Below are 15,901 nucleotides of genomic sequence, written 5' to 3'. Positions count from 1 at the left end.
TTAAGCTCACAGCCACTTACGATAGAAGTATCGCTATTTCTAAATGTAAATGATATGACATGATTTCATCTGACCTGATCATCCAAGATGTGGTACGAATAATTGACTAGTCAGTATAGACGAGAGCACATTTCCACTCAAGAGCAGCAGCGAAATGCAGAGAGGATATAATAAATGGTCAGTGTGCTTACCTGTCGAAGCTGACGGAGACTTTGTACTTCTTGTCGGGCTCGAGGCTGTACGAGGAGGAGGTGGGGCTGGCAGACCGGGGCGTCGTCACCACGCCGCTCAGGTGGAAGCCTGCAAAACACAACAGCACACGTCAGTGCGCTCGCACAGCACAAACACAAAGTAGCAACGCAATACAAATACACCTCTCATTACTGCAGCTAACCAACGTCGTTCCAAACCGAACACTGACCATACAAAACGTTCACTGGTTTTCAAAACTTTAGGATCTACCTCCCTCCCTTTTTCATCTTCCCCTTTCTCCCGGACCTGTTATGGTGCTGTTTCACTGTTTTGCAGAAGTCTTTGTGATTTAGTTCAAATGGTTCTTAGTACTATGGGACTTAATATCTGAGGTCATCAGACCCCTAGACTTAGAACTACTTAAATCTATCTAACCTAAGGACAGCACACACATCCATGCCCGAGGCACGATTCGAACCTGCGACCGTCGCAGTAGCGCTTGTGGTTTAGTGTTTACTTCACCTCCAGCTATTTGATTAAACTTAAATATACCGTATGACACGTGTATGAAATTGCTAACAATGCAATGCTGTCGTACGTTACGAAATAAATTACAGACAGCGGTTGCAAACAGAAGTAAGTCTACACCTGAATGTTTTCGAGGCCAAAGAACACAACTTTATAGCAATGTAAAATAAAAGTCTCGTTTCTCCTTTTTAACATTTGACGCCATTCTATTTTAACAATAAAAAGAGTTGAGATACATACGATGTTACCACGGTATATAAATCAAAAGACAACCTCTAATGGTCCATGTACGTATTAGAATTGCAAAACATTACAGGTAAGATCTAGAAATATCAATTCCACAAAGTGGTAGATTCCAAGGTAAATATCTTATCTGCTCAAAAATAGTTTTCCTTAACACTTCTATCGGACAGATGTCACATTACAATTACGTAGATGTTGACGTAATTTACGATATGAGCACTTATATCGCAATAAAGATACGAAGTGTTAAACGTGTGTGTGGAACCACCACCAGAATGCTGAATAAGAAGACTAGGAAAGGTACAACAGCGAAATATACAAAATAATGACGGTGTTTCTGACATATGAGAGAACGAGTCGTAGTAGATCTTATTAAGGTGGGATTAAAACAATATGCAGAGAATGCAAATGAGATTTCTAAGAAGAGTCGAAGGATGCTCTACACTGGGTAGGTTAAATAATCATAAAATACGAACAGAATTAAATGTTATCGAAGTTGAAATAAAAATAGAAGTAGGAAGAATGGAAAGATCATACCACTAAATGAGGGAAAACTTCCAAAACTAACAAAAAAATACAGACCAGAAGGACTAACAAAAGTTGACCTTGGGAACAATGGTAAGAACAGTCTGGATGAAGACACACACACTATAGGGTGGCCTGCAGGGAGTAAGAAGGAAGAAAAAAAACATTAATTTAAGGGCGCGTGGCAAAAGCACTCATACTCAAAAATAAAAGACGGCTGCGGTGGCCAGGAATCGAACCCAGATCAACTGCTTGGAAGGCAACTATGCTGACCATTACACCAGGCAAACCGTAAAGTGAAGAACAATTACGTTGTTCCTTTTAATGCGAAATATGGGTAACTTGCTTTTATCCAGAACACACTTTTTGAAAAAGAACAATGGTATTAAAATATATCAAGACTTTAGTTGTTAGAGGTAGCTAAAATATACACCAGAATGAAATGATTTTGAACCAATTGACACATGTTTACTTGATTGTGAATCTACACCGAAGAAACTTTAATCCAATGGACGCTCCCGATTTTCAGAATCAAGTTTAACAAAACGAACTGTCATATTCTTAGATCACGAGAGTCATTTGCTATGAGCCTACGACGCAGTAATGTCCGTCGTAACATTCGTAGGTATTAAAATTTGTCTTGTACAACAATCCTGCTATACAACGGAGGTTCAAGGACTTTTTGGACTTGTGTCCCTCTGTCCTGATAGAAAGTCAGTCGATTAGTCCTACATTCTGTAGACAGTTAGCTCGAATGTTACCGAAATCGTGTGCAACTATTCACGCTACATATTCGTGATGGCCATTTCCTGGTTACTAAATAGCACACTGGCTTAAATGTACGTATTAGTCTTATGGATCTTCCCGTTGGTGGGGAGGCTTGTGTGCCTCAATGATACAGATAGCCGTACCTTAGGTGCAACCACAACGTGTATTGAGCAAGCACTAAAGGAAACAAAAGAAAAATCTGGATTAGGAATTAAAATCCGAGAATAAATACAAACTTTGAGGTTTGCCAATGACATTGTAATTCTGTCAGAGACAGCAAAGGAGCTGGAAGACCAGTTGAACGGAATGGACAGTGTATTGAAAAGAGGATATAAGATGAACATCAACAGAAGCAAAATGAGAATAATGGAAGTAGTCTAACTAAATCAGATGATACTGATGGAATTAGATTGGGAAATGAGACACTTAAAGTAGTAAATGAGTTTTACTATTAGTGGAGCAAAATAACTGATGATGGTCGAAGTAGAGATGATATGAAATGTAGACTTTCTATGGCGAGGAAAGCGTTTCTGAAGAAGAGAAATTTGTTAACATCGAGTATAGATTTAAATGTAAGAAAGTCTTTTCTGGAAGTATTTGTATGGAGAGTAGCTTTGTATGGAAGTGAAACATGGACGATAAACATTTTAGACAAGAAGACAATAGAAGCTTTCGAAATGTGGTACTACAAAAGAATGCTGAAGATTAGATGGGTAGATCACGTAACTAATGAGGCGGTGTTGAATAGAATTGGGGAGAAGAGAAATTTGTTTCACAACTTGACTAGAAGAACGGATCGGTTTGTAGGACACGTTCTGAGGCATCATGGGCTCATCAATTTAGTACTGGAGGGAAGAGCGAAGGGTGAAAATCGTAGAGAGAGACCAAGGCATGAGTACTCTAAACAGATTAAGAAGGATGTTGGCTGCAGTAGTTACTCGGAGATGAAGAAGCTTGCACAGGATGGAGTAGCGTGGAGAGCTGCATCAAACCAGTCTCTGGACCGAAGACCACTACAACAACATTAGTCTTTAATACTTCTCATATAAGTAGAGTTACGATTCAGTTTAGTTTTCATTAGTTACACATACTACCAATTGTTAGTTGAAATTTTGTCTATGGAGTAGGAGGAGTTGACAAGAAAAAATTATTTTAGGCACGATTTTTGGCTTTGCTATCCGTCAGACATTATTTGTTATCAAGGAAATAATCAGAGATGTTTGTGGTTGTATGTTGAACTCATTGCAAGCCACTGACGCATTTAGTAATAAGTAATAGAAGTATTTTTTTGTTCTAGTGTTGCAGCGGTAGACAACAGTTTTCTTCCCATTCTGCTGACTTTCGCAAGCTTTTAATAACATCACATGCCTGGTAAGTGTGTGTTTGTAGTTCAAATTATTTGGTTAGTATGATTTTACTCGAAATCGGTACTGAGAATTACACTGTTCTTAAAATTCATTTTAAGAAGGCGTGAAGAAGGAATATACTTCCGAAATACATGAACGTCTCCTGCAAGTTTCGCAACGATACGGAAGCGTTGTTACGAACTATCGTTTTATAAAATTTAATTTTTATCTCATTTTCACAGCTTTTTCTCCGAATAACTGGACTTAAGTTAGCATAGTTTTCCTCAATATCCATAACGTTATCAGGATATTTGTATCTTAAAATATCTTTGCTGTAGAACGTCAACACTTTCATTTTCGTTTCGATATTTAGCAGTCGCAACTTACGATGAGGTTACAGAACACACATTCTTTGTAGGTCATCATCAAGTTTCACTCCATCGTCGGCGAAGGAAGATGTCCCACGTGGAAATGAAAAGCACGCATTGATAATATTGGACCTCCAAATTTAAATAGACGGTAGATCCAAAATGAGTCTTCGGGAGGGCGACGGTTCAATCCCGCGTCTGGCCATCCTGTTTTAGGTTTTCCGTGATTTCCCTAAATCGCTCCAGGCAAATGGTTCCTTTGAAAGGTCACGGCCGACTTCCTTCCCCGTCCTTCCCTAATCCCATGAGACCGATGACCTCGCTGTCTGGTCTCCTGCCCCAAATAACCCAACCCCAACCAAAATTAGTCGGTTACACAAATGATAGGTGAAGAAACAAGTCTTTTGAAAATTCATACTAGACGAAAGGAAAGATTGAGTGTAGTGTAACAAGGTTCAGTAGTAGTTAAAGGGCTTTTAAAATTGCAGCGAAGAAGAAATATCTTAGAAGCAAGGAATGTTTAAAGTGTGTGAACCAGTTCATCAAGGATAAAAATCTGCTTAGGAATTAGAAAACTGCGAAAGATTGATTTAGTTAAGGAACTTAAAGTATTGTAGTTAAAAAAATCAGTATAGCCGTCATTTTTTTTTTTTAACCAGCCCGCTTCTGTCGTAGGTACGCAACAGGGAGCAGCATGCAGGTATCTGCAAGACAATTTTCTTTTCGACTTCATCACTATAAAAATTTGCGAAACTAGAGGGTACTGTTTCTTTCATCCCTCAAATGCGCATCCACACAAAAATAGCAACCGAGGCCCGACGCAAACAGGTTCCTTTTTCTCATTTTAAGAAAATGGCAAGTTATTCTCGATGATGAAATTGCAAATCGTTCTGGAAAGCGGCTAATGGAGGCGGAACAAATAGCTAGTTTCCACGCCGCATCCCACGGGAAGTGAGGTAAAAAGATGGCGACACAAGCGGAAGAACAAAGAGTGGAAGAGAAGAGTGGGCAAAATGAAAAAGAACTGGAGAGATAGCGAGGGGGGACAAAATGGCGGCAAGAATGTGGAGTCCGCCGCGGGCCATCAGAACATATTGAAACATTCCCTTCATACCGACTGCCTTTTACGCGATTAATATCCGGCCGGCTGCACGAATTGTTCACAAAGGAGAGGCATGCCTGCGGAATAACAACGGAAAAATGTTGACGGACGGCTGGTGATCCTAATAGAACGCCGCTGTAGATTTAATTAAACTGCCTGGGAACGCTTTTAAAATTCCTCTTCTTATAAATCACAAGATCGTGTTAATTGAAAATTGATTGGAGGTGCGGCTCAACAACGCTGCGCGCCGCCATCGAGATTTATCGCGAGATCGTTGAGAAATTAAACGTACGGCCCACCTGCAAAGACGCGAGTACACCGTATTTACAAAAACTGATTACTTACCAAAAATAATTGTTAGTACTTTGTTCCACGTAGCGTTACGGGACACACTGGTGTACAAGAGACACATTTTCACGCAAATCAACACTGTTACAGCCACGAATGTCTTGAGTCGTTAATTTATTTCGTAATCCAAAAAATACTTTTATAGTATTTGCATAAATCGCCAAGAGTTTCCTGGTAAGTATAACAGAACTGCTAGAAAATCTCAGGTAGCTAACATTCTCAGAAAGCTGACTAACAGCTTTCGAGAAAAAAATTTAGAAAATTCCAAGAAGATTGTACGAGAAAATACAATCGTATGACCAGTAGCTCACACAAAGCGCTATTAGTCATCATTCTTCCTACACTGTAGCCATTATGAGACGTGAAGAATTCTGGAAATCTGACACAATACAAAAAATATAGCCTCTGTCACTCTTTTTATATACGTAGACGTAGAATGCCACTGCTGGGAAGCAGTCAGTACTCGACAGTCAAAAAGTTTGTTAATATTGACATAACAGAGGACAGTAAAGGCAGAAAACAACATTACTACACTGAATTTCGTATTTTTTTCGCCAGTCTGGTACTTTCCAAGCGCCTAGCAGTTCGTAACGTAACGACGGATAACGCCCCCAGATCACAGCAAAGGGGTTTTGCAGTTGTGAGATGGATATTTTATGAGAAGCTGTTGAGATTTTATGGCGGTGCACCCAGTGTGCCAAGATCCAGTGGGATATCTTTTGCTGGCTTACGCCAGAAGTGACGAAATTTTATTTTCAGATCTTCCTACTTAATAACCGTTCCCGTTTCGTCGATTCCGCTCTCGTCTGAAATAGTAATGTCCAAAATCCACATGTGTTCGGCGTGTTGGGTTAGAGTGTAATGGCTTGCTTATTTCGACATCATATTCTGATTTATGATCCGACCAGTTCTTTTCCACTGGCAGATGATCTGGTACAAGTTTCAGTGTACCATTTGCACAACAACGTTGTTCCTCTTCTTATAATCTGTCCGTGCGATCTTTCTGCAGCTACTCAGTATGCTGTCGATTATTTCATCAGCTTCTTGAGTCTTCTTCTGATTCCTAGATTTCGACTTTGATGGAATATATTATTATTATTATTATTAACCATGTAAAACACAACACATATAACTGCAATATCTATTATTGATGAAAAAGATTTAAGAAAATTATCACCGAAAACACTACTAAGTTTTTGCACAGTAACGGGCTATCTCCATTCCGGGCTGCGTTTGTATGTCTTCCCATGAGCGGTGTATGTGACACAGAGGACTTGAGTAGGTGTACGTAACTCCGTTATTTTATGAGATTTAAGTGTTCTTAGCATATGTTGAAAACCCCAATTGCCCAGGTTTCCAGTGTACGTCGCAGCACCATCCTGAAATTAAATAAGCGACTTCCATGTATCCTTGTCTTATTTAGTTCACCAACAGCACTCCACGCCATTTCTGCTCTTCTGGTTATTGTTTTCGTGTTCATTCAGTGGTCGACTTCAACTATACTAAACACAAAATTGGTACTACGACCTTTAATTTGCCCTATTTGTCTTATGATGTGTTGACTGCACATTATTTTAGTCTAACTGATTTTCAGGTATACTTCCAGACTTGCTGTGTTAAGTTATTTATTCAGTAGTTGTTCACCTACACTAAAGGCAAACGTTACGATAGCATCCGCAAAACGTAGGTCGATCACGTTTGTTCCACTAACATGTGCTCATTCATTTTTTCCCCAGCTTAGGGATAGTAAAACTTCCTCAAGGGGAATTGAGAATAGTTTAGTTTCGTCTAACTCTCTTTTCAACTCTCAGTATCACTCTATCCTGATATCTAATGGAAGTAATAGCATTCATGTGTATATTTTTTACTATACTCACATAAGTCTGAGGGCTCATAGCGCAGATTTTGTAGAAATTTAGCTAAAAGTTTTCTCAAAATCTATGCATCTGTGACAGATTAGATTCGAGCGATGAATCAGATGTCAGTTCAATAAAAGTTTCGAAGATCGTGCAATGAGAGTAAACGGGTTCTTAATCCACAGTTCATTTTAGTATTTAATTTCCTCTTTATTTGGAAAGACTGATTGAAAGCATCATTCAAAATTGCCTGCTATAACTGTGCAGTCGTTCCCTCATTGTTGAGTTTGCAGTATGCAAGGTTGCCTTCTAGTCTCTGATAAAAACAGCTTTATTCTTTGTTGATGTCGCATTCATACCGCCTATCCGAATTAGTAGGTGGAAGCGAGGGTTATTTGTTATTCTCTTCCTTTCATTTTGCAGAGAGTCTTTAATTTTTATTGTTTTTAAATTGCGTTCTTGAAAGGCACGTAAGTCTCGCGGAACAGCTGAGCTATCTCCCATGGTTCGCTGGAAGCTGGAGCACAGTTTGAGAAACACTGAACTAGGTTAACGTAGCTTACTGCTCAAGTATTGTGGTATGAATGGGACAGTGCTCAAATGGTTTAAATCATACCTATCTGGAAGAGTGCAGAAAGTTGAAATAGACAGTTCACATAATACGCAAAAAAGTGGTGATTTCTCAAACTGGGGAACAATCAAGAATGGGGTGCCGCAAGGTTCGGTCTTGGGTCCTCTGCTGTTCTTAATATATATTAATGACTTGCCATTCTATATTCACGAAGATGCAAAGCTGGTACTTTTTGCCGATGACACAAGTACAGCTATCACACCCAACAGTCAAGAATTAACTGGTGAAATTGTAAATGATGTTTTCCAGAAAATCATTAAGTGGTTCTCTGCAAATGGGCTCTCATTGAACTTTGACAAAACACAGTATATACAGCTCCACACAGTAAATGGAATGACACCATTAATAAATATAGACTTCGATCAGAAATTGGTAGCTGAGGTAGAATATTCAAAATTTCTAGGTGTATGCATCGATGAGTGGTTGAACTGGAAAAAACACACTGAGGATCTGCTGAAACGTTTGAGTACAGCTACTTATACTATTAGGGTCATTGCAAATTTTGGCGATATACATCTGAGTAAGGTAGCTTACCACCCCTATTTTCATTCTCTGCTTTCGTATGGCATCATATTCTGGGGTAACTCATCATTGAGTAAAAGAGTGTTCATTGCACAAAAGCGTGTAATGAGAATAATTGCTGGAGCTTATCCAAGATCATCCTGCAGACACTTATTTAAAGCGTTAGAAATCTTCACTGTAGCCTCACAATATCTATATTCGCTTATGAAATTTGTTGTTAACAATCCAAACGAATTCAAAAGTAATAGCAGTGTACATGGCAACAACACTAGCAGAAAGGATGTTCGTCACTACTCAAGGTTAAATCTAACTTAGGCTCCGAAGGGGGTAAATTATGTTTGCACAAAAGTCTTTGGTCACTTACTTAATAGCATCAAAAGTCTGACAGATAGCCATATAGCATTTAAAAGGAAATTAAAAGAATTTCTTAATGGCAACTCCTACTCATTAGATGCATTTTTGGATATAGGAAGTGGGTAATTTCCCAACCCCCACCAGAAAAAAAATTAAAAAATATTGAGTGTCATGTAATATTTTGTGTAATGTAATATCTTGTATAGGCATCTTTTATTAACCTGACACGTTCCACATCATTACGAAGTGTCGTATTCATGATCTATGGAACAAGTACTAATCTAATCTAATCTACTGCTGACGCCGGGGTGAATGCAGCCAGAGACCATGGCAGGACTACTCCTCCTCCTACTCCCCTCCTCTTCCCCCCCCCGCCCCCACCCTTCCCCCCGCCGCAATACAACCACCACCACTGCTACACAATTCCTGCGTTGAGTACAGAGGAGTTTCTTTGTTAATGACCAACTACATGAAAAAAGGTGGATTACGTGCTGGGAGCAAGTTCTTCTCGCATACTCATCTTCTTGTATTATGAACAGCTACACTCCTAGGCACCCAGCTCTTTCCTTGTCTAGCAGAAGGGCACACTGTGCGAGAGTCTGAAGAAAAACTCGGTCGGTGAGCAGCGCCAAGGGATTTCCTGCCAGACAGGAGGTTGGAACATTACTTATTTACGGACAGCTGGCACTGCAGCGCAAAACACAGAATCTCAAGTCTACGGATACTTCTTGTTAGGGATCGCGAATGGATCGTTTCTCCTGTTCCTGGTAACAGCAGCTTCACTTTTCTGCTGCCGCCAGAGAGAATCGAGGGCCGGAAATGCTACCGCAAGTTTCGTCGAAGAGTCGTCACAAAAAGATGGCGCCGGAAGGTCGCGGTACTGTGGAACGTTGCTTGGCCTTCACCAACCTGTGTAGTGCCTTTGAAATGCTTCTTTGCTATCCGTTTCTTCGGATTACATGACGTAACAGGCACCACTCAAAAAGTAGGACGGTCAAGCCAACAAATTTAAAAACTATGGATGAGGAAGCGAGGTTATTAATAGGCGGAACACTGGCTTACTAGCGCAAGGTTTGGTGGTACGGAATCTCTTTGCCGTGTCTAACTTCTCCTTCAGATCTAAATCCTCACTGTTCAGATGAAATGTAATGACAGCTGTAACATTGGTGGAAATATTACTCAGTATACTGACGTATCTTATTCAATGGTTTGTTTCTGAAGAATTGTCGGAACAATTATTGTTGAAATCGAATCTGGTGTCAGCCTCTTCTTCATCATCATTCATCATTTCTCATCCAGTTTTGGATAAAACGAGCTCTACATTTTTCCATGGTCTTCAGGGTGTACACATCCGTGTCACTTCTAAAAATTGTCTAATTCCACGTACCCACCTTCCATTAAGTCGTAACCTCAATCTTTTCTTATCCCTACGAATTCAGCAATGAACTTTCTTGGTCCATTCACCTTCCTTCCACGTCGCGCGACTGCTACGGTCACAGGTTCGAATCCTGCCTCGGGCAGGGATGTGTGTGTTGTCCTTAGGTTAGTTAGGTTTAAGTAGTTCTAAGTTCTAGGGGATTGATGACCTTAGATGTTAAGTCCCATAGCGCTCAGAGCCATATTTTTCGTCCTTCCACGTGGCTTCATGTCCAGGCAATCTCTCTTTCGTTTCAGTTACGGTCATAATTACATCTCCCGTTCGAAACTGTTCGCCAGTCCATTTTATACCTAATATCTGACTGTCAAGAGACAAATATATTAATATCCGTAAATTGTAAATAGTTCTTTTCAGACGAAAAGAACACTTAGTTTTAAAATCGTTAGCGGTTCTAGGCGCTACAGTCTGGAACCGTGCGACCGCTACGGCCGCAGGTTCGAATACTGCCTCGGGCATGGATGTCTGTGATGTCGTTAGGTGAGTTAGGTTTTAGTAGTTCTAAGTTCTGGGGGACTGATGACCTCAGAAGTTAAGTTCAAGATGCACAGTTTGAGAAACACTGAACTAGGTTAACGTAGCTTACTGCTCAAGTATTGTGATATGAATGGGACAGTGCTCAAATGGTTTAAATCACACCTGTCTGGTTCAAATGGCTTTGAGCACTATGGGACTTAACGTCTGAGGTAATCAGTCCCCTAGAACTTAGAACTACTTACACCTAACTAACCTAAGGACATCACACACATCCACGCCCGAGGCAAGATCCGAACCTGCGACCGTAGCGGTCCCGCGGTTCGAGACTGAAGCGCCTAGAACCGCTCGGCCCCTCCCACCGGTGAAGTCAAGTCCCATAGTGCTCAGAGCCATTTGAACCGTTTTTTCTGTTTTTTTTTTAAATCGTTACTTAGTGTACCAGAAACATTCGGGGCCATTTTTAAACTTCTGCTAATTTATTTTTTAATATAAGAACTGATGCATTTATTCTGAGTCTTAATTGTTTATTCGCATTTCTTTCTTTACAATATATTCTTTTTTTTTGTAGATTAGTTAGGCTTATTGTTGTAACATACAATATTCGTTTCAAATTTCCTCTTTTTAAGTTTTCCATTCGTTGCTGAAGTTATCTACACTAGAGATAAACTGTAAAATGCCATCGGCGAAACTGAGGTGCCGTTTTATCAAGCAATGACTCTGTTGGAGATCGTGGCTGTTAAGTGGTACCGAATGTTTATAACGTACACCAGCAACCATCCAAAACTTGATTTTGGTTTACTTTACTGAAAAAACACCGTTACCAGTTTCCATTAAACACGCACGCATGCACGCGCGTTCGCACACACACACACACACACACACACACACACACACACACACACACACACTGATCACCAGAGGGGATACGTCAGAAGACATGGCACGCTGACTGAAAAGTGAGTTGCCTTGAAATAATCGCCCGAGACATTTTCTTTCGTCGTCTTTCTCCAACGAATAAAATTCAAGTACCTTTCTACTTTTTCACTGTATCAAGTCATCTCTGACGCTTTGCATTCACTTTCATTTAATATAATTGAGTCAGCACACGCGGTTCTTCTCGACAATTTGTGTTATTGTACAAATGTCGCGAATGATAGTGAGAAACATTGTGAATGAATCAGAAGACATCAAAACGTCGTGAATATTGTTCGCTAGAGACAGACATTGAGAAAACATTTTCCAAGCGACTATTTCACGGCAACTCGCCTGTAAATCAGCCTACCATGAGTTTTGGTACAGGAACGCAAGCCGTCTGACAGTGTGTATGTATACTTGCAACAGGTGATGGTGCTTTTTCAGTAAAGTAAACCAAAGCTAGATTGCATGTAAAACGAAGGTGGCTCAGGTATGTTCGATTAACGCGTATTCATTCTTCGTTTTCCCAGTTCAAGGTTATGATAATTTCGTCTGGCACTGGTGAGAACTGTTTTCGTGACTCGGAATATTACTGGCTCACTTCTCTTTCAACGCTAAGCTCCTGACTGTCTCGATTATGTCTGATTGAAACAGTAGCCATGACCTCACCATGTCCCCACACTTCAAGCAAGAAGAGCGTCACAGAAAGAGAGGAATTTGTTAACAAAGAATGTAAATTTAAAAGTTAGGGAGTTTTTTTCTAATTGTTCTACGTTGTACTCCTGTACAGAAGTTAAGTGTGGCCGTGAGGTAAAGCGCCAGACTGAAAATCCGAAGGTCTCGGCTTCGATCCCCGGCGATACTAGGGTCTTTTATCTGTCACTTATCACTCCTTTTATCACTGGCAGTGTCTGTTGATGTGAAAAATGTCGAGTTGCACCGTGCGACATAATCCACGTTTAACTGTAGGTGCCCTTATAACCGGCTGGGTAAGCAGTTGAAAGGTCGGAGGAAGGCAACGGAACACGACCTCCAACGGGACCGTGCCTAGTAAAACACTGTGGTTTTCTAAATACACTTCGGACTGATGACTGCTTTGCTTTACTTACGTGGACGATAAACAGAACAAAAACTTTTGAAATGTGATGCTACAGAATATTCTGAAGAAAGAATAGACATGGTAACTAATGAAGAAATAACGAATCATAAGGGAGAGGAAAAAAAAGTGGTTCGACATGATTAAAATTAAGTATAAGTTGATAGAAGATATCCTGAGGCGCCTTGGAATTGTCAGTTTGGTAATGGAGTCTACATCTACATCTGCATGGATACTCTGCAAATTACATTTAAGTGCCTGGCAGAGTGTTCATCGAACCACCTTCACAATTCCCTATTATTCCAATATCGTATAGCGCGCGGAGAGAATGAACACCTATATCTTTCCGTTCGAGCTCTGATTTCCCTTATTTTATGGTGGTGATCGGTCCTCCCTATGTGGGTCGGTGTCCACAAAATATTTTCGCATTCGGAGGAGAAAGTTGGTGATTGGAATTTCGTGAGAAGATTCCGTCGCAACGAAAAACGCCTTTCTTTTAACGATTTCCAGTCCAAATCCCGTATCATTTCTGTGACACTCTCTCCCATATTTCGCGATAATACAAAACGTGCTGCCTTTCTTTGAACTTTTTCGATGTACCCCGTCAGTCCTATCTGGTAAGGATCCCACACCGCGCAGTAGTATTCTGAAAGATATTCTAAATCGTTTTGCAGTTTGTTTTGATCTTCTGATGACTTTATTAGTCGATAACCGACGGCGCCATCTGCAAACAACCGAAGACGGCTGCTCAGATTGTCTCCCAAATCGTTTATATAGATAAGGAACAGCAAAGGGCCTGTAACACTACCTTGGGGAACGCCAGAAATCACTAATGTTTTGCTCGATGACTTTTCGTCAGTTACTACGAACTGTGACCTCTGCGACAGGAAATCAGAAATCCAGTGTCGAGGGGAGAGGGAGAGGGGGAAGGAGGGAGGGAGGGAGGGAGGGAGGGAGGGAGGGAGGGAGGGAGAGAGAGAGAGAGAGAGAGAGAGAGAGAGAGAGAGAGAGAGAGAGCGGTAAAGAGGGGGGAGTTAAAAATCGTAGGGGAAGAGCTTCAGACTACAGAAAGCAGTTACAAATAGATGCAGATTACAGTAGTTACGCAGAGACGAAGAGTTTTGCACAATGATACATGATACACTGGTGTGGAGAGCAGTATCAACCAACCTTCAGACTGAAGACAGCAAAACTTCAAGGATTGTTAGCGCCAAGAAAAAATATATTGAACAGTTGCGACTTAAATTTCTAAACAAAAAAACAAAAAAAAGTGGCTTGTATAACCACAACGCTTCAGAACGAATTGTCACAGCAAATCTTCTCTGGAATGGCTGTTATTCGGGCTAGTTTATATACTATTTTACCTATACAGTTCTATATATATATATATATATATATATATATATATATATATATATATATATATATATATATAATTATTTTAGCAATATCAACTCAAAAAAAATTCAATGTCTCTGTACTAGTGTAAAAGGCATTACAGTTGTGTAAATGAACATATGATCCTTCCCAAACATAGGACATCATCGTCAAATGTTACGATATATCATAGCATCTGTGATACTCATATGTTTGTAAGCTCTTTGTATGTATCAAAACATGTGGTGCGTGGTAGAAATCATCTCAGTGACAAATCTTAAGTGTTCAGTGAGAACAGTTTACGTGTGCAACAATAAGAATGCAGTGGGAATTCATTTACATCTGCTGGACGAATTTTATGAAAACAAACACTCGAAACCGACGTTTCACGTAAGTCACATGCCATGAAAATCTGTAACGCAACCATCTGTGTGTGGCGTGTTTATAATTATGTATTATTTATATTTTAGGACAGTTAATATGTAAACATGTCATAAAGAAAGCATGTAAACCGTCTGAGGATGAATCACGATTCGAAACCGGTAACGGTAGCATTTGAATAAAGGAACTGAAAGTAAATTTGTGTCTGGTTGCTGTCCTAACACCATCAACATTTGTCTTCAAACAACAGCCACGGTCTCCATCATGTCATCATATGACAAAATTGCTTTAGTTTTATTTTTAGGCTCTTTTTACTACATGTTCCCTGGTTGTTTTGTTCCTTCCCTTGCGTTCGGCCCATTTGCCGTTATCTTGTGTCGCTTTTGCCCTGTAGTCGCCCTCACGCAGCTGGACAAACTTCTGAGGTGCTGGTGTCGCGGTTCGTGCATCTTGCAGCGCGCGCCCCAGCGGCCACGCGAGCGCTCGCTGGGACCTGTTCTGCCCATCCCAGCGGGGCCGCGCGGCGTCATGACTCACGCCGTATTTGCATGAGGATCGCCCCCTGAATGGCTGCGTCGCTAATTCCAAGGTCCCCGGCGACCGCGCCCCCTTTGTCCGATAGCATTGATCCGCCGCCGCCGCCATTGTTGCGGCGATTAAAAAAGACTGGGGTGGGGGAGGGGGGCAAAGGAGCGAGCCAGAGGGGGGGCGAGAGGACCATCGCCGGATCTACAAACGCTGTGTGAATGCAATATGCAGGCAGGCCCGAGCGGCCATAAATATTGCCCACCGGCGCCCGCCGTCCTCAAAGTCATTGTAAAGCTTGCATTTTGTATGCAAGAGTTATTGCATTTTTGATCACATAAAAGACAAATGGCGCGGGATCCCAGAGCGCTGCTCTGCATAAATTGGAGCTGAAATAAAGCCCGGCGCTGCGTTGGGCGCATAAAACATGAGAGAGAGAGACAGAGAGAGAGAGATGTGCCTTTTTGAGAGAGCCCTGCATCAGCCTGTCGCTAGAGATGGTAGTCCAGTCCGGTCTGGTCCAGCCTGGCCTAATGGCGGTCCCCTGACAAATCGCGCGCTTACTCCATTCCACTCGCTGCGTCCGAGCCGAGGATGCAAAAGTCTGGCAATCTACTCCGCTTCCGTGCAGAATGGTGGGTCAACGGCCGAGTGCCACGCTGCGAATCCTAAAGCCGCCCTCATACAGTCTGGAATTCGAACGACACCGTGCAACGTAACAAATTTATGACGCCAGAACGTGGAAAAAAATACGTGCTGTGCAATATCAAAGATCTCAGACATTCTGTGAAAGCGTTTTCGAATGATTCATTTTCCTCTTGACGATGGTACAGGACGATGCGAATGCAGGGTCCTGTGTGAAATTGCACGCAAAAACGGTGCATTATTGATAATTATTTACTCGGATTAATT

The 15,901-nt window shown here is 41.1% G+C and overlaps 1 protein-coding gene across 1 annotated transcript in view; it reads right to left on the bottom strand.

The window, feature by feature from the left end:
- The window catches only part of LOC126484983 (zinc finger SWIM domain-containing protein 5-like), a 148,222-nt gene extending 133,113 nt beyond the window's left edge, over positions 1-15,109 (bottom strand). Inside the window, exons 1-2 of the mRNA XM_050108588.1 lie at positions 14,815-15,109; positions 192-300 (exon numbers count right to left, since the gene is read on the bottom strand). Coding sequence (XP_049964545.1) covers positions 192-300; positions 14,815-15,109 — 404 coding nt within the window. The remainder of the gene's footprint in view (positions 1-191; positions 301-14,814) is intronic.
- Between the last annotated feature and the right edge of the window lie 792 nt (positions 15,110-15,901).

Source organism: Schistocerca serialis, chromosome 6, assembly GCF_023864345.2.
Source record: "Schistocerca serialis cubense isolate TAMUIC-IGC-003099 chromosome 6, iqSchSeri2.2, whole genome shotgun sequence".
Taxonomy (NCBI): Eukaryota; Metazoa; Arthropoda; class Insecta; order Orthoptera; family Acrididae; genus Schistocerca; species Schistocerca serialis.
The sequence above is the reverse complement of the archived record's forward strand: the minus strand, read 5'-3'. Positions and strand labels throughout refer to the sequence as shown.